The 20,571-nt window shown below is 40.6% G+C and overlaps 1 protein-coding gene across 6 annotated transcripts; it reads right to left on the bottom strand.

Annotated features, from left to right (window-relative positions):
* Positions 1 to 240: 240 nt before the first annotated feature.
* Positions 241 to 13,771, bottom strand: LOC148416383 (uncharacterized). 6 transcript variants are annotated; one of them, XM_088426993.1, is made up of 13 exons: positions 10,993 to 13,771; positions 10,212 to 10,261; positions 9,696 to 9,862; positions 9,564 to 9,619; positions 9,275 to 9,412; positions 9,142 to 9,197; positions 8,927 to 9,041; positions 8,793 to 8,845; positions 8,561 to 8,657; positions 1,899 to 2,327; positions 1,343 to 1,414; positions 1,123 to 1,269; positions 241 to 518 (listed from the first exon to the last, which is right to left on the bottom strand). In XM_088426993.1, exons 10-13 carry the CDS (start codon positions 2,223 to 2,225, stop codon positions 306 to 308), a joined length of 759 nt encoding a protein of 252 aa, XP_088283119.1. In that variant the 5' UTR covers positions 2,226 to 2,327; positions 8,561 to 8,657; positions 8,793 to 8,845; positions 8,927 to 9,041; positions 9,142 to 9,197; positions 9,275 to 9,412; positions 9,564 to 9,619; positions 9,696 to 9,862; positions 10,212 to 10,261; positions 10,993 to 13,771; the 3' UTR covers positions 241 to 305. The 6 variants fall into 6 exon arrangements, 5 of the variants coding, with proteins under 5 accessions (XP_088283119.1, XP_088283118.1, XP_088283115.1 ...); XM_088426992.1 differs by lacking the exon at positions 10,993 to 13,771 and having other exon boundaries at positions 9,587 to 9,619; positions 10,212 to 10,394; XM_088426989.1 differs by lacking the exon at positions 10,993 to 13,771 and having other exon boundaries at positions 10,212 to 10,394.
* Positions 13,772 to 20,571: the final 6,800 nt, after the last annotated feature.

The following is a 20,571-nucleotide window of genomic DNA, read 5'->3' on the forward strand; positions in this document are numbered from 1 at the left end:
CTCCATGAAATGAGGACGATGACAAACATCTGCTGGTTGCCCGGCCGTGTGCTTCAAACAAATGTTCACAGGTGCGACAACCTCAGTAAATAAATACATAAAATGTTATTTACTAGGCCAATTCAGTGCAAAATCGCTTCTCCACAACTCCAATGCAAAATTAAAAGTAAAAGTAGGATGCCATAGGCGGCCATGTGTTGCTGCCACTCACTCATGACAAAATAAAAATGAGTATAAAAATGCAACTTATGCCAACAGGCTGGTTTATTTACATTTGAAAGAAAAAAAAGAAACAATGCAAAAAACTAATGAGTATGGAGCCTCATGACTTCCCCCTGTGTGTTATACAAAATTGTGAGCCGGAGGCCACCGGCAGGTATAAGCGGCCGCTCATCGAATGTGGCTTCCCACACGGCCAGGGGGATGGTGACTGGGTTGCCGGAGTCCTGCACCACCTCCACTGTGTCCACTGAGTAGTCAAAACCAATGATGGTTATGACTTGGCTTGACTCGCAGATCTGTTTGAGTGGAATGAAAAAATGAAGTGCCCCAATGGATGGAAAACAAAATAAAAATACTCATCAGTGTACTTAGCTTTCCGTTTTTAACACATACATTTATCATTGTGCATTAATGAAAGAGGATTGGAGAACTCAGGTTGTAACTCCTGTTATAAGTTGGAAGTCACAGGAGTTGTGCAATTTTAAGTTCAACATCAGGTGAGTATTATACAAAGTGTCTAATTCATTCCATTTATTCCAATTACAATAGGTATGAATTGACTCAAAGGTATGAAAATGCTTTGTATTAACACCTCAATCGGAATGAAAAATCCAAGCCTATTGCATTTGGATTCACAGGTGTGTTGTATTCATTTTAGTCATCCAAACACATGTCACAAGTACGGTTCAATCAGAATAGCTAAGCTGTGCCAATGGTTATGTCTTGATTGAAATGTGTTATAACATTGTAGTTCACATACTTAAAAATGGCAGCGTCTTACCAAGAGCGTGATAAGTACTTTTAGTACTGTTATTTGTTTTTGTCTTGCTTGATAAATGTTAAAACACCTTGACTATGTAGACCACAGGCAGGCAATATTTGCAGGCAATATTTACTCACCTCTACTTTTGTGTACTGCGTTGAATGCAGCATTAGGCCATAGCTGTTGCTCTGTGCTGTGAGGTGGGTGAGGCGATAACCAATCCCCACTGCCACATTGCTGAGGGTGGCCTCCCTCCACAGCGCAATCTTCACAACTGCTTCATCCTGTAACGGTTAAAAAACACTCAGTATGTGTTCGTGAAGTCCAACAAAAGAAAGGTACAAACGGTGTACTTACTTTTTTAATTGTGCTAATGCGCATTGGCGCATCCCGGCTCCCCCTCTGCCTAACCATCCACATTGACTGCATCTAAAGTGGAGCAAAGTAAACATAAAAGTCAAAGGTAGAATTATGTGTGCGCGCATGCGTGGAAACAACGGTGAAACTGAAAGGAAAAAAAAAAAGACTTTGGGGTGTCCTTGTAATAAACAGTGAATCACAATAATTATGTTGAACTGCACATTACTGGATTTCAAATTCTTCCATGTCCTTCTGGGGCAACTTTGAGACAAACCAAAGTAGTGTTGAATTTTACTCAATCGCATTGTGAACGTAATACAAACAAGTAAATGCTGTTTGTTGACACCTGATGAAAAACAAAATCCATTTCAAATACAATATTGCATGAGAAGGCAACTAATTGTGTTAGAACACAAAAAAAAACGGTGTAATAGAAATTATTTAAATATAATATGAATTAATGATTTTTTTCCTCCCATATCATCTTTGATGAATGTGTACGTGCATGTGGGTGGTAGTGCATATAAGTGCATGTGTGACTTGATAAACTTACATTGGTGACTTTGCCATCAAGGGTCACCATCCCCTCAGGCACCTGCTTATTAACCTCCTGAGGGGATGATGGAGGCGATGGGGGGCACAACAGGAGCCTTGCTTCGGCCTCTAGAGCAGGGGGGATGCTCAATTGAGGGCCAGCGTATATTTTCATGCCCCTCCTGCTTAGGAGCACATTTGGTCTCCTGCTGTCCACTCCATACTGGCAAATAACAAAGTTGTTGCCCTCTGTGACTTTAGCGGACAAATCTGGGAAAAGTACCAATTTGTACACGCTCTGCCCGTCACAGAGGGCAACAACTTTATTTTCATAGAAACCATCCATAGAAACTATCCATTTCGTCCATTGGGACGAATAATCCAATTTTTTGCAGTCACCCGTGTTTCAACTTTAACTGCTTTGGCAATCAGGATCTGTGTTGCCATTCTGAAAGAGAAAGAGCAAACACTATTTAAACCATGGTAATTTATTAGATTCATTTCAAATAGTTGCCGAAACGGTTAAGTAGTACAGAACCTATAGTATATGCACAACCTCATTTGAAATTTGGTGGTATGATGGAGTATATATATATATATATATATATATATATATATATATATATATATATATATATATATATATATATATATATATATATATATATATAGATAGATAGATAGATATATATAGAGATAGATAGATAGATAGATAGATAGATAGATAGATAGATAGATAGAGAGTTTTACAGTAACATTTATTGTTACAGTTACATTTATTGACTGCATTTAAAGGTAGTAATTATGTACAACAAAAACTAAATAATGCAGGTATTCCTGTATTTGTATGAAATACAATGTCATAAGTAAGTAAATGAAGTTGAGACTATTGATTTTAAGGATCCACCGGGTGTCAGTACTGAGCGGCAAAACAACCCGTCGTAGCCAAACTAAATTAAAGCCGCACATGGCAAATTTGAGGCTAGCAGAAGGTTCCACCTGCCTATCGCTTGCATTGTGAGGGAAGACATGCTATGAACATTCGAATGACACTTCCTTGGGGCACTTACAAAATAAAAGCCCCTAACATATTCCAGCACTCAGGACCGATTGATTGTGATGGGTGGCGACCACAGCAATGTATGTATTTGAGGAACAGTCTGCAGTCGACTAACGGTTAAGGGGATAACCACAAAGCACCTACTTAAACGAGAATTTTTTTCCTTTTCTAACGTCGGTTTCATACTGTAATACAAGTGTTTTGTATTTGTATTAGAATACACTGATTGACTGCAATTAAACATAATACATGTACAATAAAAACACAATAACGCAATAAATATTGTGACGAAATAAAATGCCATTTGAGTCAGTCGATATAGTTGAGAGCAATTATTTTTAAGATCCACTAGGTGTCAGTGCTGAGCGACAGTAGCCGAGCTAGCTTAAAGCCGCATGTGGCGAATCTGTGTGCTAGCAGAAGCGTCCACAACTATTGTGAGGGAAACACGCTAAGAAATTTCAATTGACACATTACAAATTTAGTTACACTTACAAATTAAAAGTCTCCAACATATTCCAGCACTCAAGACTGATTTATTGTGACAGGTGGCGACAAAGCAGTGTATATAATTAATTCGAGTTTTACCCCCCCCCCCCACCCCCACCCCACCATCGCGATTAACAGTTGAGGGAAGAAAAAGAAAACTGGAAAACGTGGACGACGAAATAATGAAATATACTGTCCATAATAGGAGAGCATAAAATAAATCGACAATTCGTATGGTTCATCAATCGTTTGTAGTTTTACAAAAAACACGTTACAGAATGCTAGGCCATTTTTCCTTCACCTGCTAGCCAAGTTTTTTTACCATACGTGGCAGACGGCCGAAATTTTTTTCACACCAGTTTCCACCGATTTCTAACGGCATTTGCAGAACATAAAGCAATGTTACGGAAAATAAACCTCACACAACACATTTTGAAGTGTGTAACCATGCCTTACATATTAAATATTTTCGAGTTTTTTGTCACTTTCATACATTTTGAGTCAGTCAGTCGCCAAAATGTAATTTGCAGTATTTATAAATTGCAATTATAAAAAAATACGTCACAGAGGTACATTCACTCGGAAAAACGGAAGCACGCACAACAATAATTTGGGGAAAGTGTTACATTTGGTTCGAATTTAAGAGGAAATAATAGCCGACCTCTCTCTGTCGTCGTCAATGCAAAATGAACTTTTTATTCCAAGTAGCCCAACCCCTAAGTGGCCGAAAGCGGAAATAAACGTTCGATTTTAGTAATGTACGTCATCTAGAAAAAAAAAAAAAGAGGATGATTTATTAAAGTTGTAGCGGGCTTCAAATCGGTTGTGCATACCGACTCTGTGCCTATTTATTACTACTTAATAAGCCTAATAACATCTTAGAGGCACAATTCATAACATCACCCTTAATAAGCTAATGAAGCAACACTCAATTTCCAGAGCTTTCAAAACCAATAGTTTATTTTCTTTTACATTTTTTGAAGCCATTCATTTAATAACTAATAAACGTGACTGCATCAGAAATAAAGTATTTGCACTCACCAATGCGGGTCTGCACAGTACCTCCATTTAAAAATAAAATGGTTAAGAACGAAAGACTTTGACCGAGCAAGAATAGTTTTTGAGCACATAAAAATATATTGATTTTCTGTAATTGCGATCTCGTTTGCGTTTTCGGGTGAACACAACAAGAAATCTAATTGGAGAACAAGCAGTCAATCAATGTACTTTTACTCGTTCTGATTGGCTGGATTTACCATAGCTGAACACGCAGAGGACACAACTCAAGCGATGCAAAAGAGAGCGAGATGTTGAGCGTGGGAGAGCGGACCATAGTGAGCGAGCGAGGGATTTAGAGCGAGCAAAATGTTTTTCTGTGCTCAAAATCCATCGTTGCTCAAACTATGATTGCTTGCTTGATATATTTTTCTGTGCTCAAAATCTATTCCTGCTCACTCAAAATAAGTCATTGCTCGCTCTCGATATTGGCGCAACTACAATTCTATAGTGTCAGTTTACTGACAGCGAAGGTGCTGAACGGTGCAGGAGCTAGTTCTGAAAGCTATTGCAGACTTCAGGTAAACTGGCAACACAGGCTATCTGAAATAAGACAAGATGGAAAAAAAACAGCTTTCAAATACATAGCACGAATCATTGGGAAAAAACGGTTGAAATATGTCAAGAGATCAAACCAGACAGAAATGTATTTAAAACATATTTATGAATGGAAAGACACTTCAGTGGCAAAAACATTTTTTATGACAATGAGGAAGCGTGCATCAAGAGAGACAAACAGACAGGCATAAACAACAAAACAACATAACGTCCGACTAGGATCAAGATCTAGATTGCTTAACAGTGAGCTTCCAGCGTGAAGTGGTGGTGATGAAGCCAACAACCAAACTAGCAAGTGAATAATGCATTCTTAGCCAAACTTCAAATGCTATAAGGAGGGGGCATGCAGATCGTTTTCTACATAAAGAAACAATCTGCATTACCCACATTTCAGAACGAAAGATTTTTTTTCAACAATAGGTTGTTAAATGGCTGTGGACAAAATGCTGTATACATACAGGCATACATGTTTTTTTTTGTATAAGGGTACTGTATTTTGTCAGACATATGACATGAATTAGTCACATTGTACATAGTTCACAAAGGTGTTGCTGGAGTTGTGGGGTCTGTAATGTGTGTAGAGCTTAGAGTTCAACACACAGCCAGTGCTCAGAGGAAGAAGAGCGAGGTCCTAGATAGACTGACTGCTTCGGCCAAAGTTCTTGTGGTAGACAAGTGTGAGCAGTCTGGGTGTTTTCCAGGTTGTCTTATGAGGTTTGAAGAGGGTATTGTGGACAAAGAATGATTTCTTTTGATACAACATTTTGTGGGAATAAAGTAACTGAGAGATACAAGCAGTTTGTCTAAAATCTTCAAGTAAAACCACAAAGGAAAAACCTCTCTGAAATTGAATATCATTATATTATAATGTTTAATTATAAACATTTAATTCTCTGGATATTATAATGATTATAATATCCAGAGAATTAAATGTCTTTTGTAGCATTTAACAGTCTGGCCGATTTGCATCAAAGGGGTTTCCACTGTATGACGCGTTTTTACTGTGAAGCACTCAAGTATGCTGGCAGCATAATCAATGCAACACTGAATGGTGTTGAACTGAATGCAAGATACAAACGTGAAAAGTAATTACTAAGAAGTTTAGAACAAAATTAGTTGGTAGAGTATGCCTGAACACAGATGAGTGTTTTTTTAATGTCTTAATAAATAAATCCAGATAAGATAGTTGATGAATAGATGCACAATAAGAAATGTAAAAAAAAAAAAAAAAAGTGAATAGGAACAAATCTGTTCCAACAGCAAAGAAAGGTGTTTACACTGGATGACACCTTTTTTTTTTTTAACTTTAGGGCAGGGATCACCAAACTTATTGAAACCGAGAGCAATTTTTTGGAACTGAGTAATACGAAGGACTACCAGTTTATGTGAAGACCCTGATCGTGTGATTGATTTCTCACAAGAATTAAGGAACAGCTGTAGTGAATAAAGTGTAATATGTCATGTATATGTGATATGCATAATCAGCAGTATAATTCCTGGAAAATCACAATGTTCTATCACTTGTGAACTATTAGCAGACCAGGTCTGTGGGTTGTTCATGGGATTTTTGGGGGTGACCCAGTAGTGCCTGCGGCCACTACATTGGTGACCCCTGCTTTAGGTCATTTAATTATGCTGGTAGCATAAACTCTCAAGCAATGTATTATTCAATGACACGGAATTGAATGTTTGAAATAAAGATTCAAAGGAATCTGCATGGTAAATAGGCTAAAAGACAGTGGAAGAGGTTGAGCAATGTCTTGTTTTCCTGTAGTTTGACTGTGTTTCCCATTGGGTGAATATAAATTTAAATATGAAAAAGTACAATGTTTTAGTAGAGGGGGTATCATACAGTGGAAAGTCCTCATACTAACTGCAGTAATATTTCTTAATGGAGAATTAATGATAAAATAGGAGATGAATAGATGCACAGAGAGTAGTAAAAAAAACAATTAAAATAATGGGAACAAATCTGGTCCTATCGCATCAAAGCTGTTTCCACTTTAAGACACTTTAATTTTTTTACTGTAAAGGGTAACTATACATTTAAATATGAAGAAGTACAGTGTTTTAGTAAAGGCAGTATCAAACAGTGGAAAGTCCTCATTCTAACTGCTGTAAAATTTCTTAATGAAGAATTAATGATAAAATAGATTAATCGATGCACAAAAAATAGCATCAAAGGTGTTTCCATTGTCTGACTCATTCATTTTATTACTGTAACGGACTCAAGTATGCTGGCAGCATTAACCGGTAACTGATGAAACACTGAATGATGCTGAACTGAATGTTGGTTACAACAGCTGAAAAGTAATCACTAAGAAGATTCGGAGGAAATTGGTTGATACAATAGGCTTAAAAAGGGCAGAAGAGGGTGTGTGTGTGGGTGTGTATGTACATATATATATATATATATATATATATATATATATATATATATAATATATATATATATATATATATAATTTTTTTTTGATAACAGGCTTCTCATTTCATGACTGTACATTTAAATGTCACCTTACACCTAAAACAGAAGTGCTGCGTCATAGAGTCCATTACACTGTTTTAGCTGAGGAGTTTTCATACAGTGGAAAGACAGAATTTAATCTCATAATAATTGCTTTAAGATTTCTTAATGAATAAGTAATGATAAAATAGTGGGTGAAAAGATGCACAAAGACCTATGTAAAAAAATGGATTAAAGGAATAGAAACAAATCTCTAAGATCAAACAAGCTTGTCAAAAATTTTAAGTGCATACCATTGAAAAAGGAGACCAACGAATATAAATTGTTGTGTGATGTGAAGCACTACATTATAGCTTCATGTGTCAGAGTGAGAGATTGTATTTATGTTATGGAATATTAAGATGTTACATGAAACATTGTCTGTATCAACGGCAGTGGTTAGATTTTGGAGCTGATTTGTTCTCATTCCATAATTTGCTAGGGCTGCGGTTGGCTGGCAACCAGTTGAGAGTGTCCCTCACCCACTGCCGAAGACAGCTGGCATAGACACCAGCAAGCGAGCGGTCTGTGTGAGGCTATGCACGACAGATAATGGATGAATGGATGGGTAGAATTTTCTAGGGTAAACGTTGACACAGGCAATAACAAATTGAGGTCGATGTGACTCCCAGAATGCTTGCTTGATCGCAGAGATTTAACGGAAAATCATGAGTATGGTACGTATGTGAACAAACAAATGCATGAGTGAAATGGTATTTCATATGGCAACCTTTGTAGAGCACACGGATGACGGCAAAAATGTATCTATGGATACGGATAATGTAGATTGGATTAGGTGACTAGGATTGTTCCTTTCAATGCATGGACAACAGTGTAAGAAAAAAAAGAGATTGCATTCTAAGGATAGGATGGCGTCATGGTCAGTTGTAAACTCCTCAGCAAGGTCGCATGATGAAAACATGAAGGAGGTGGTGAAGACTAAAGCTGTAAAAAGATAATGCATTTAAAAGACCACTTAATGGCAATTTGGCTACTCCAGTTGGCTACTTACAAAGTAATCAGCAGAAGTGGTGCTTGGTTGTCTGTGGTGTTTGTCTTGTGGCACCTGATTTCTTTTTCTTCTTCATTTTTACTTTTAATTTGTTTTTCTTTTGGAGGGAAAAAGAGAACACAGGACCAGACTTACATGATGCTGACATCATCATCTCTTCATTTTCTACAACACAGTAAATTAGTAAATCACATTCATGCCCAATCAAATAGAGTGACATGAAAACACTCACATATTTGTTACTGTGATTCTGCTCTGAACCTCCCTTGCTCCTGAACAAAGAGCCTTTTAAAAATAGAAAGGAAATATATTTATAACATTTAATGGCTTTAGGAAGAAAGATAAGCTTAATGATTAGCTGCTTACCTAGAAGAGAGGAGATGTTCCAGCATCAAAATCTTCTACTTGGTGGCAAACGTCCAGCTGTTCTTTGGATGAATGCAACATGTGGAGCCACAGGCAAGAAGTGGACAGCATCGGTCTGCAATAACAAAACAAAATACGTTAAGAGGGTGAAAACAAAAGCTGAGAAAGATATCCACATGTTTTAGTTTTAATTGACATAAATTACGGAAACTTACACCAGAATGAGGACAAGTCCTGCTTGGTTGCTGGCCCTTTCTCCTGAACAAAGAACCTGTTAGAAATAGATGGGACACAAATTACTTGTACTGCCATTACAAAAGAAGATAGGTTTAATGATGAGCTACTTACCTTTTCCTACCAATAGAAAGAAAATGGTCCGTAGAAAGCCCAAAACAGACGTGTTTTAATCCAGAAGGAAACTGCCACTGGACAAGTCTGATGATGTGTCATCAAAGCCTTTCACGAGGTGGTGATCTTTCACTCGTTCTTTGGATGAATGCAACATGTGGAGCCACAGGCAACAAGTGGACAACATCAGTCAACAAAAAAGAAACAAAATACACTGAGGAGGTGACAAAAAAGCTGATAGAGGTATGCACATTTTTACTTTTAACTGAAATAAATCACAGCAATTTACACCAGAATGAGGACAAGTCCTACTTGATTGCTGACTCTTTCTCCTTAACAAAGAACCTGTTAGAAGTAGATGGGACAAAAATACTTAAACTGCCTTTACAAAAGAAGATAGGTTTAATAATGAGCTACTTACCTTTTCCTACAATTAAAAGAAGGAAAAACAGACTTGTTTTAATCCAGAGGGAAACTGCCACTGGACAAGCCTGATGATGTGTTGTCAAACTCTTGCACACGGTGGTGATCTGTTCTTTGGATGAATGCAATGTGTGGAACCACAGGCAACATGGGGAACACATAGGCCTGCAACCAAGAAACACATTTTTGGGGGTTAGGACAAACTGCAAAAGAGGGGCGAACCTATAGTTTGTTTTAACTCTTTTAGTGCCAAGCGTTATCGGAAAAGGAAACCTCGAGAGGGCCAGTGTATTTTGCATTTTCACTCATCTTCAGAATATTGGATGCTATCTCTATGTAAATATGTAAATGTAAAAAAAATAAAAAGAAAATATGAATATATCATATATCTGTGAGAAAAAGGGGTCGAGTAGAAATTTGCATATTGCAGAGGCGAGATGTGCTTGGCTCTTTCCTAAATTTAAGTATAACCATTTCATTTTCTACAATGGCAACACATTATGTACAGACATACCTATGCTCTCTATTATGAGATGAATCTACCATCTCTCCAGAACAACGAACCTGTTAAAGTAGAGCAGAGTAAAATGACAACACTTACAGTTGACAAAAAAAAATATTTTATAGAGACCTACTTACCTTGTCTGTTTTCTGCTATCACTTCATGCTGACAATTTTTACATTGTCAAAATTGTTAACAAAAATATTTCCACTAGACCCTCCCATCATCTTGACCCTCCCTCCCCAAAGATCTTTATACTTTCTCTGTACGTTGTCTCTCACCTCCTCACCTTCCACACGATAAACCGTCTTCGCAGCAGATTTCATCCTATCACATGTCAACATATAATCCCACCACTCCCTTCCATCGACTTGACCCCTCCATTCCTCCATTTAAAAAAAAAATCTTTTTCATGAATTTTGACTCTCACCTCCTCACCTCCCACGCACCACATCGCACACACGCTATATCATCTTCGCTACTGATTTAATCCCATCACATCTCAACATTACTGCTCCTTCACACGACAAGGACAACTCTTAATTTGCGACTTGGATAGGACTCACCTTTCAATGTGTAAAACACAGAAGACAGGATCGTGATAGCTGTAGTATGTTCGCAATTTACCTGAATGAACAGCACACTGAGGTCGGGAAACAAAAATGAGGTCAAGCAGTGTGTTCTTGTCAGTGGTACCTGTATTTATGAGCTGTGTGTAACCCTTAGAGACAAACAGTTCCATAATGCGCTTGTGTGAGTCTGACAGTGCATCTTCATTGAAATCTCCACATACCAAGATCTGATGATGGTCCATCACTTCTAGAGCGTACAACAAACTTTCCAAGTTTGGCAAAAAAGAGCGCAGACTCTGTCCCGGAGGCCTGTACACAGCAGCGATGAACATATCGACGGGAGGTTCAAGTTTGACCACGACAAATTCGATATCGGTGACACCCTGGATGTAGATTGTTTTGTGTGCCGGAATGCGTTCTTTCACCCGAATACCTACGCCGCCGCCACGTTTCGTCGCCAAGTCGGGACAATTTGAATGTGAGATGCTCCGGTTCCGGCGGAACGCCGTTTAGCCTTCCAAGACGGCATTTCCAGTATCCGCCGAACGCTGGAGGTGTGTTTCTGTCAAGCACAAAACGTCAGCAAAGTGCAGCTCATGGTGACATTTGATATCCTGCGCATGACAACGCAGCCCTTTGGTGTTGTGATGGACAAAGACCAGGTTGTCGGTCGGATCTAGAGTGGGCATAACGTGAAGGAGCGGCATCACGTGGTCCAAGGACGCGTCAGTCATCTTGTCTAGAGTGGCCGTTATTTCTGGGTTGGCGTGAATCCTTCTCTCGTCCATATGCAGCACACGATTGGCTCAGGGCGACGTACGCCATGCCGTGCTCAAAGATGCCTTCCAGCGACACCACCGCTTCGTATGTGGTCATACCTTGGACTTTGTGGATCATGCAGGCAAACGCGAGCTTAATGGGGAACTGCAAGCGCACCACTCCTGGCCGTTTTAACTTCTCCTCCTGCCTAGCGATGTAAACGGTGTTATCGGCAGCACCCGCATTTTTCGCAGCTTCAAGCTCCAGCCCAAGTTTCTGAATGCGTGCACCGTCGGCGTAATGCACCAATTTGTCAACTCTCGCAAAGGAACCGTTGCACAAACCCGCCTGCACATCGACATTGCGGATTACCATAACCTGAGCGCCGACGGCCACCTTTATCGAGTCCGGCAATTCGTTCTTTGCCCCTTGGACGCGGGCAGCTTGTCTCGTCATTCTGCCAGTTCTTTGGTCTTTCTTGTAGTCGTCTGCGTCGATGGTCACAATTTCATCGTGAAGCAGATTCAGCATCTGACTGTTATGGTCATTGATCTGCTTGTTGGTGGCGAAAACATGCAGAACATCCTTCGAGCAGTTCTCCGGAGCGGCGTAGGTTGTAGGTTGTCCACTTCTGACAGCTCGTGGGACTTCTCCTTGACGCGAAGTTGGTTCAACAGTTCGGTGAACGGAACGTCATCCTTCTGCCTCATGATTTCAGTCAGAGTTATCATTTTGAAGCTGTCGCACCAAAGGTCCAGCCTGGTGGGATCGTAAACACACAAAGGTTTGGGCTGTCTCACCGGATGGAGCTGATAGAAATCCCAGATGGCGATAACGGACATGCCGCCAAATGGTAAATTGATTCCTTTGGTTTGCTTCAACCTGGCGTTGACATACGCAAAGAGGTCTTTCGACACCATGGAGATCTCGTTGATGATGAGGATTTTGGCGAGCGATAGCTCCACTCTCACTTCGCCCAGTTTGTTGCCCAGGCTGCAATACGGGGGTTTGAGGCTTCTCGGCAGTTTCAGTAGGCAGTGCAAAGTCGTACCTTAAATGTCGAAGGCCGCGGTGCCGGTGAAGGCTGCGAGAAATACTGTCTGTTTGGAAATGTCCGCTTCCTCAGCAAGGCGTGGCAGTCTGCGCAGTATTTTTGTAGCGTCTGCGTGAATGCATTTAATTAAATGTGACTTCCCCGTTCCGGCGCCGCCGTTGACATGATAGAAGAACTGACGTGGTTTTAAGCCAGACACGCGTCGTATGCACCAATCTCTGACCAGATAGAAGGCACACGCTTGCTTCTGGTTAAGGTTCCGATACATGTCTCGCAATACGGCCGGATCGATGCGAGCGGCTTCCGTCGCGATGGACATTTCCGGTACCTTGGACCTGACGTTGTAGTCTGGTACGTTTTCTTCCACGGTGTCGCCGGGATCATCCCTCGCATTAATTTCAAAGTTTAAAGTTCAAAGTTTGTTTTATTGTCAGCAACTGTACAAAGGCATGGTCGTGAAACAACTTGTACGTAGGATAGTGTCCAGACTTCAACTGGCAGTCGGCACGATGGGGCAGGTAGAGCTTGAGCAACGTGCAGTAAAATTCCTCTGGATTTTTTTCCTGTGAGAATTCACAGTATTTGATGATGGCGTGTTTACCTATCCTTTTTTGGACATACCCCATGTCGTTCAGCAGGGGGAAAACATTTGTGCCTTTTGCTTGTTTGCCGTACATGATTCTGCAGGTCAAGGCAAAATCGCCCAAGCACATTGCTTCGAATTCCTCTGTTTGAGGTCTGCATTTCTGCTTTTCCGGCAAGCCGGTCATCCACACTTCGACGGACTCGTGCGTTTTGCCTTCGAGGTATGAGAGGGGATAACTCAATTTTCAGTGCGTAATCATGGGTTTGTACAAAAACCACACTGCGGGACGCTTGCTTCATGTGTAGGCCGCATACGCGCGCGACGCACTCTTGTGCTTATCTCTCTTTTCTTGGAGTACACTTGCATGATTTGTTTCATCTCGTCGCTCTCGTTGACATTTTCGCAGTGGGAGTTCTCAATCACCGATTTCAGGTACTGGCTCAGGCCCTGTTCAGCTTTGCTGATGTAGCTGCAGATGTAGGTCATGCAGGAATAAGCGTTCAGAATGTACTGAATGTCCATATCCGCGTCCCACACAAGAAGCAGATGTCGATTGTAGTTGTTCACCCAGCAGTCTTTGGGCTCTCGCTTGAGCACGACAGAGATCTTTACGGCAATCGAGTACAAACCTTCCATGTACTCGTCATCGGTGAGCTGGCACTTAGCCAGTAGCTGCGGCAAAGTCAGAGAGGCCGTTTCCGGTTCGTTCAGCAAATTTTGCAAATCTACAAGCTTGGGGTTTGGCGCCGACTGCTTCTCCTTCTCTGGATTTTCTCCACCGCACTCTTCACGTCTCATGATCATGGTTCTCTCGCACGGCAGCTTGGGGAAACCGAAACGGCACTGCGCGCCGGGTGCTTTGACGCACGTCTTTGAATGAGACATACTGTGCATCTGAACCTCTGTGACTTTCCAATGGAGTTCGGGTTCCTTTTCCGGATCGGGCAGCTCGGAGGAAATGTAGCACGACACGAAATTGCAGATTTCTTGGTCTGAGGCCTCCTCAAAAACGGGAGCGACTTCAACCCAAATGAGGCAATGGATGTGCGGACTTCCTCTGTGCTGAAACTCCAATCTGTAAAAGTAATCGACCACTTTTCCGACAGGTCGCGCCAGAGAAAGGAGCTTCCACACATTTGTCACACATGCGCATCGTCGTCACCGGATTGCTGCGGAAAATTTCGCACTTTGCGGCCCAGTCGAGGTCGGCGAAAATCACCCGTTCACCTTGTTGCGCTTTGATGGCGGTGATGACTTCTTCCCAATGCATTTCGGCAGCTGAGAACGTGCAGAAGAACATGGGTGTGTCTAGCTGCCGAATCATGGCAAAAAGGTCCTTGAGACATTTCTCCCAATAGGCAGGGGTGCCCCTTAATGGCACCATGAAGTGGACGGCGTCTTTGCTGTGTATCAGTTTTTCAACTTCCAGTTTATCCTGCAACATAGCATTGTTTATTCGTCGACCGTCTCTTGTAAAAGGTTTACCTTTGCGTAGCTGTATTCTTATGCTTGATGTGGCCTGGTGGATTTCAGTCACAAACTGAGCAGAGAACAAGTAGTTAACATCTCTGGCAAAACGTTCATCCACGCAGGACAGTTGGGTTTTGAAATACTTGCTCGGCGTGAGTTTAATCTCCCTCTCTTCATCGAGAGTGTTTTCCCCGGTCGGGAACTGGACTAGAAAAGCCATGGCCTCAAGTTTGGGAGTCTTGAAAAAGCTTATCGGGCTATCTGTTTCTGCGGGAGCAACGGAGTAAATTCCCTCAGTGAAACTCATAATTTCCTCCGATACATCGTTAGGTTGGAGACATGATTCAAATACTACGCCACCACTGGGTTCATCTCCTTCTTGCACATTTTGGGCACGTTGCTGCGGTTCGTCACACTCACCATTGTCTTTGTCATCGTTTATTTCGCGGAGAGCATCACTCTCAAATCTGCTTATCTGGACCAGATCTTCCTCATCAAAGTCAGTCGTATTCATTCCATCTTCAGAAGAGCTACTTTCATCGTCGGTCACAAAGGTCACGGCCGTCGCGAATGATTATGTCGCTGTACTGTGGATGGACCTGCTTCAGTTTAATCAGAGCACGTATTAGGTTAAGCCAAGGGACAGTTTGAAATACCTGATGACCTTTGTAGCAAAGCCGTCGCTTCAGCTTCACTTGCAAAACTTGGGATTCTCTCCTGGGTCGTGGCAAGACGTTGACTGTCTCTTGTTCTTCCGATGAAACACACACAACATTTCCATGAATGGCTCGTTGCTGACCTTTTGGAAGAGGAATAATTTTGGCGAAAACAACATATTTTGATATGAGATGCCTCTCCAATATGTTCAACCCGCAAAGTTCAGTTGGAATATCTGCCAGTTGGAGATTGTTAGCGACTGCTAGCGCTGGCATTTTGCCATTTTTGAGATGTGTGAAGCAAGTGTGACAAATCCACTCTTGTTTTCTTTCCTCTGGTACCGTGCATGATGGATCACATTCACAATGACAAATATGAACAAACTTTCCTGTGAGGCAGCTTTCAACAACATGTTTGTTTTACTCAAAAGAGCGACGCTGACAAAGGCGCACTTGGTTAGCAAATAATGCTCGGTGACAGACAGTGCAGACAAAAGTGGGTCCAAATGTAATTTGCCTTTTGAAGAGCTCGACAGCTTTAGTGATTTCACAATTGATTCTGTCATTTGATAGTTGCTTTATCATTTTGTATTTCTTTAAAATTCTAATTGCACAACACAAAACATTTGTTCTCAATGAATCATACTTTGTTTTCATTGCAAGTCTCATGATTTCCTTATGTTTGGATCTGAATACAGGATCATTTCGGTAACGACTTGTGATGTAGGAGCACTGTCGGGCTTTAAATCCATTGTCGTCCCGATACCTTTGCTTAATGTAAAAGCGCTCTCTTGCTCGAAACTCAAGGTCACCCCGATACCTTTTTGTAATGTAGGAGCACTGTCGATCTCGAAACTCAAGGTCATCCCGATATTTTTGTTTCACGTAAAAGCGCTGCCGAGCTCGAAACCCAGGATCTTCTCGATATCTTTGTTTCAAGTAAAAGCGCTGCCGAGCTTGAAACCCAGGATCATCTCGATATCTTTGTTTCACGTTGTCATTCTTCTTGTTATTGTAACACACGTAAAAGCGCTGCCGAGCTTGAAACTCATTATCATCTTGATATCTTTGTTTCATGTAAAAGCGCTGCTGAGCTTGAAACCCAAGGTCATCCCTGTACCTTTGTGTAATATACAAGCCGAGCTTGAAACCCAGGATCATTTCGATATTTTTGTTTCACGTAAAAGCGCTGCTTATCCTGAAATGCTAAATCATTCTGATATCGCTTTGTCATGTCGGAGCGCCATTTCAGCTTAATGCTATCATCTGTCTTATAGAGATGTGATAAATGGGAGAGGCTTTTCCTTTTAAAGCCCTCATTGGCCAAGTAACGATTTATAACATATGACCTTTGTTTAAAACGAAAATGTATGTCTTGTCTGTAACGAGTATTTATATAACACCTTTTCCTTTGTCTTAATTCTACGTTCTGACTGCATTTTTCTTTTTGTTTTACGTTTTTGCGTATTCGCTTCACTTGCTTTTTTCTGTGTTTGTCTCCGGAATCAACGGCCATCTTTTCTTGTGCCTGCATCCATCTTTTAAATTTTCTTCTTCTTGCTTTACTCATTTTTGAGTCATCAAGTCTGGCAGAGGTTTAGAGGATGGGAAAATCACCCCATCAGTGTTATCCGTCAGATCATTACAGCGTTTTGCGACATGTGGCACAGATTCTTTCGAATGTAAACTCATCGCGGTCTTAGCAACCACGCGGCTTGTGACGCGTTCAAACTGCATCGTCAAGGGAGAACGCTCTGCACATGGCATCATTTTGTGGTTATCAGCAGTAACACCTACAGATGCAAAGCTAACGGGTATCATCTCATACCGAGAATCACAACTGGCATTAAAAGACTTAATGTATCTATCAGGTCATTCAAGCATGTAAAAAGCAATAAAACAGCTGTGCCGTTTTGAACATGGAGTTCGTCACGTCCTCTACTGTGAGGATCAAAAAACCCAAATCTGCCATCACGGTTTCGAGAAACAGCTATGTACAGTGATTGCATAATCAAAAGAGCAAAGTTTACACCTGAAGTCAAGCACTGAAGTCTATCGCGATGATTTAGATAATAGACTTCACCACGGAAAGAGGTTAACATACCACATGACGGTATACCCTTTATCAACATGTGCTGCTTTGCAAACCCGCTTACAATGTCTGGAATCTCATCAATTGTCAGGAAACGGTGAACAAAGCGCCCTTCTGCTTGCAACGTAGTTATAATACTTACATACAGTTCATGGCCTTGTTTGCGAACAAGATCAAGCTGGGAGCTGGTCAGGTGATCTAACTCCTGCAGGAATGCCAGAAATATAACAGAGTTAGTCACACACTGGCTGTTTTTCCATTTGCCATAGCTCCAATGGGCTTGACTGTGAGAGGCCAACACATACGTTGACATATGTTGCACAGGAACCAATGTGTCACCACGCTCGCTGTGTGCTTCATTGTGACAGTTGTCGTCAATCTTAAACATGGGTACCTCAGTCGGGCATGTTGCCATGTCTGTGGGTGCCTCATTTGGGCAGATATCAATGGGTGACTCACCCAAGCATGTGTTTATCTCTGAAATTTCCTCATTTGGGCAGGTTTCGATCTCTGATATGGGTGACACACCCAGGCATGTATTCATCTCTGATATTGCCTCATTCAGGCAAGTATTGATCTCTGATATGGGTGACACACCCAGGCATGTATTCATCTCTGATATTGCCTCATACAGGCAGGTATTGATCTCTGATATGGGTGACACACTCAGGCATGTATCACTCTCTGATATGGGTGCCTCGTTAGAACAGAAGTCATCATGATGAGCATGCAAGAGTAGCTTGGGAGGCACGCCGTCGCTCCCAGCAAGACTTTGCTGCTTGAAATTTATTGTTCTTCCTCAGCATGCTTTTAATCTGACATGATTAGATAGGAAAAAAGGAAGAGACAAAAAGGTAGAGCAGCAACAAAGAGGGGTGTTTGGGGTGAGGTACAGAAGGTCTTCTGAAAATAAAACACATTTAAATAATATTACAGGTAAGTTCACGTGCATAGTGCATTTCATTTATGAGGCAATTACAAGTGCCAGAATAATGAAACCCTAAAAACTAGGTAAAACATTCAAAGTGAAGCATTCTAGGTCAGCCATGGGCAAACTACAACCCGTGGGCCACATGGTTTAGGCTTTTTATTCCAGGCCGCCGAACTTTAAGAAATTAACAGTCCGGAGATGAATGAGGTTAATAAAGATAGCAGAACTATAAGTACGTTAAAACTGTAACAGTCAGAATTTAAAAGAAAATAAAAACCTATTTTGTTCATTTGTCAATTGTTGGAGTCATTTAAATAAATAGTTAAATGCACGGGACTTGAATAACTGTTGGAATTTTTTGTGTTTCATTTTGAAATATCCCACATTTTTTCTTGTATTCATGTTTTTCTATGATATATTATTTCTTTCTATATTTATTTTTTATTTTTTATATTACGACTATGTTTGGTTCAGAAATGTATGAAACTTTGGTTTTATTTACAAAATCAAACAATTTATAGAAATAAGAGTGGAGTTAAATGTTCTATATTGGAGTGGCCTCTTGTCAAATTTCAGGACCCTTTGTGGCTGTCGTGTTCAAACGTTTGCCCAGCCTTGTTGCCGATCGATTAATAAGCCGGAAGTTAGGTATACAGTCAGGTATACAATCTACATAAAAGGATAAATAAAAGGCATGTTTTTTTGGTTCAAATATTATATTAAACTCTCAAATCTGCCATATGAACACAATACAGCGCAGAAGAAGAATCTTTCCTCTCAAGCCCCATGCAGAGTATTATAGTGTAACAGACAACGATGACAAGGAAAGGTCAATAGGAATATGTAAAATGATAAAGTGTTGGAGTGGCAGGAAAGGAGCTGAGTGGAGGAAACTGTTTCCAAGCCCACTGGTCTTGGGCTCAGGGACAATGCAATCTTCTTCACGATTGGCAGCAGGCGAAAGAGGCTGTGGGACAGGCGGGAGGGGGAGAGACGTCTAATAAAATATCCAAGATGGCCGCCCATGAGGGCAGATGGGAGTTGGAGTCTTCGGTGGTCTAAGATGGCTGCCCGATGGCATCATGGGAAATGGAGTACTTTGTGTAACTAAACTATAGGTGTCAAACTCCAGTCCTCGAGGGCTCGTATCCTGCATGTTTTTGAATCACACCATTCACTTAACATTAGGCCATTTTAACGGTAGAAAAACTTGAATTGTAGTTGAAAGTTGAACTGTGGAATAATGTTAATGTGAAGAAATATGAATAATACAAAGTTGAAATATTGAAAAAAGTTTAACTGTGGAATGATGTGAATGTGTGAATAAATATGAATAACACAAAGTTACACCTTCACACAATAAAGAAAATGGTCGACAGGAATAACATGTGTGAAGGTTCCACCTTCACACAATAATAAAGCAGTAGAATTATTATTGAAGGTTCCACCTTCACACAATAATAATAATAATAATAATAAAGCGATAGAATAACATATGTGTGAAGGTTCCACCTTCACACAATAATAATAATAATAATAATAATAATAATATAATAAAGCAGTAGATTAACATATGTGTGAAGGTGAACCTTCACACAATAATAATAAAGAAAATGGCCGACAGGAATAACATATGTGTGAAGGTTCCACCTTCACACGTTTAATAGGTTTTTGAATTCAGTCTCATAATTGACTTAATGTAATTTGCAAGGCATATTTTACCCCCAAGATGAGGAATTTCAGAGCAAACTGTTTGCAGTTGTCTGCCTGAGAGCAACAAACAACTGGTGGGGGTGACATGCCCAAATTAGTCTCTGTGGAAGCCTCTTTTCTACAGAAGTTTCACAGAATTGTATCATTTTTCCACTTTTGCCTGAGATGGGAGAACTATAGAAAATATGACAAACTGCAAAAAATCCTTTCGATGCAATACTGCAAAAAAGTGTTGTTTCTTAAATGTTCCACCAAAATGACCTTTACCCCCCCAATTGTGTTCCCTATTGAACTGAAAAACTGATCAAAGCTGTAAAAGGTTCATAATCTGAAAGTGCAAAATTTCATTGGTGAGTAGGCGATGGTTTTGCACAGCTTTTATCACACAAAGAAGTTGCAAATTGAGAGTCAAATTATTCTTAAGTTTATGAAGAATGCCTTCTTTCTGCCCCTTTTCTGCTAGTTAAATTGGTTTGATGTGGCAGTGGAGGGGGAAGGGCTTTTACATCTTTAGAGCACAGCAACAATGCAAGCATTAA

Source organism: Hippichthys cyanospilos, chromosome 11, assembly GCF_059441005.1.
Source record: "Hippichthys cyanospilos isolate Australia breed blue-spotted pipefish chromosome 11, RoL_Hcya_1.0, whole genome shotgun sequence".
Taxonomy (NCBI): domain Eukaryota; kingdom Metazoa; phylum Chordata; class Actinopteri; order Syngnathiformes; family Syngnathidae; genus Hippichthys; species Hippichthys cyanospilos.

Bases quoted from the DNA above. Each gene is read 5' to 3' on its own strand.
- LOC148416383 (XM_088426993.1), bottom strand. From the start codon at position 2,225: ATGGATGGTTTCTATGAAAATAAAGTTGTTGCCCTCTGTGACGGGCAG. The intron at 1,270-1,342 runs GTAAGTACACCG...TAACCGTTACAG, and splicing joins GCATTAGCACAATTAAAAAA to GATGAAGCAGTTGTGAAGAT. The intron at 519-1,122 runs GTGAGTAAATAT...CCACTCAAACAG, and splicing joins CGCAGTACACAAAAGTAGAG to ATCTGCGAGTCAAGCCAAGT.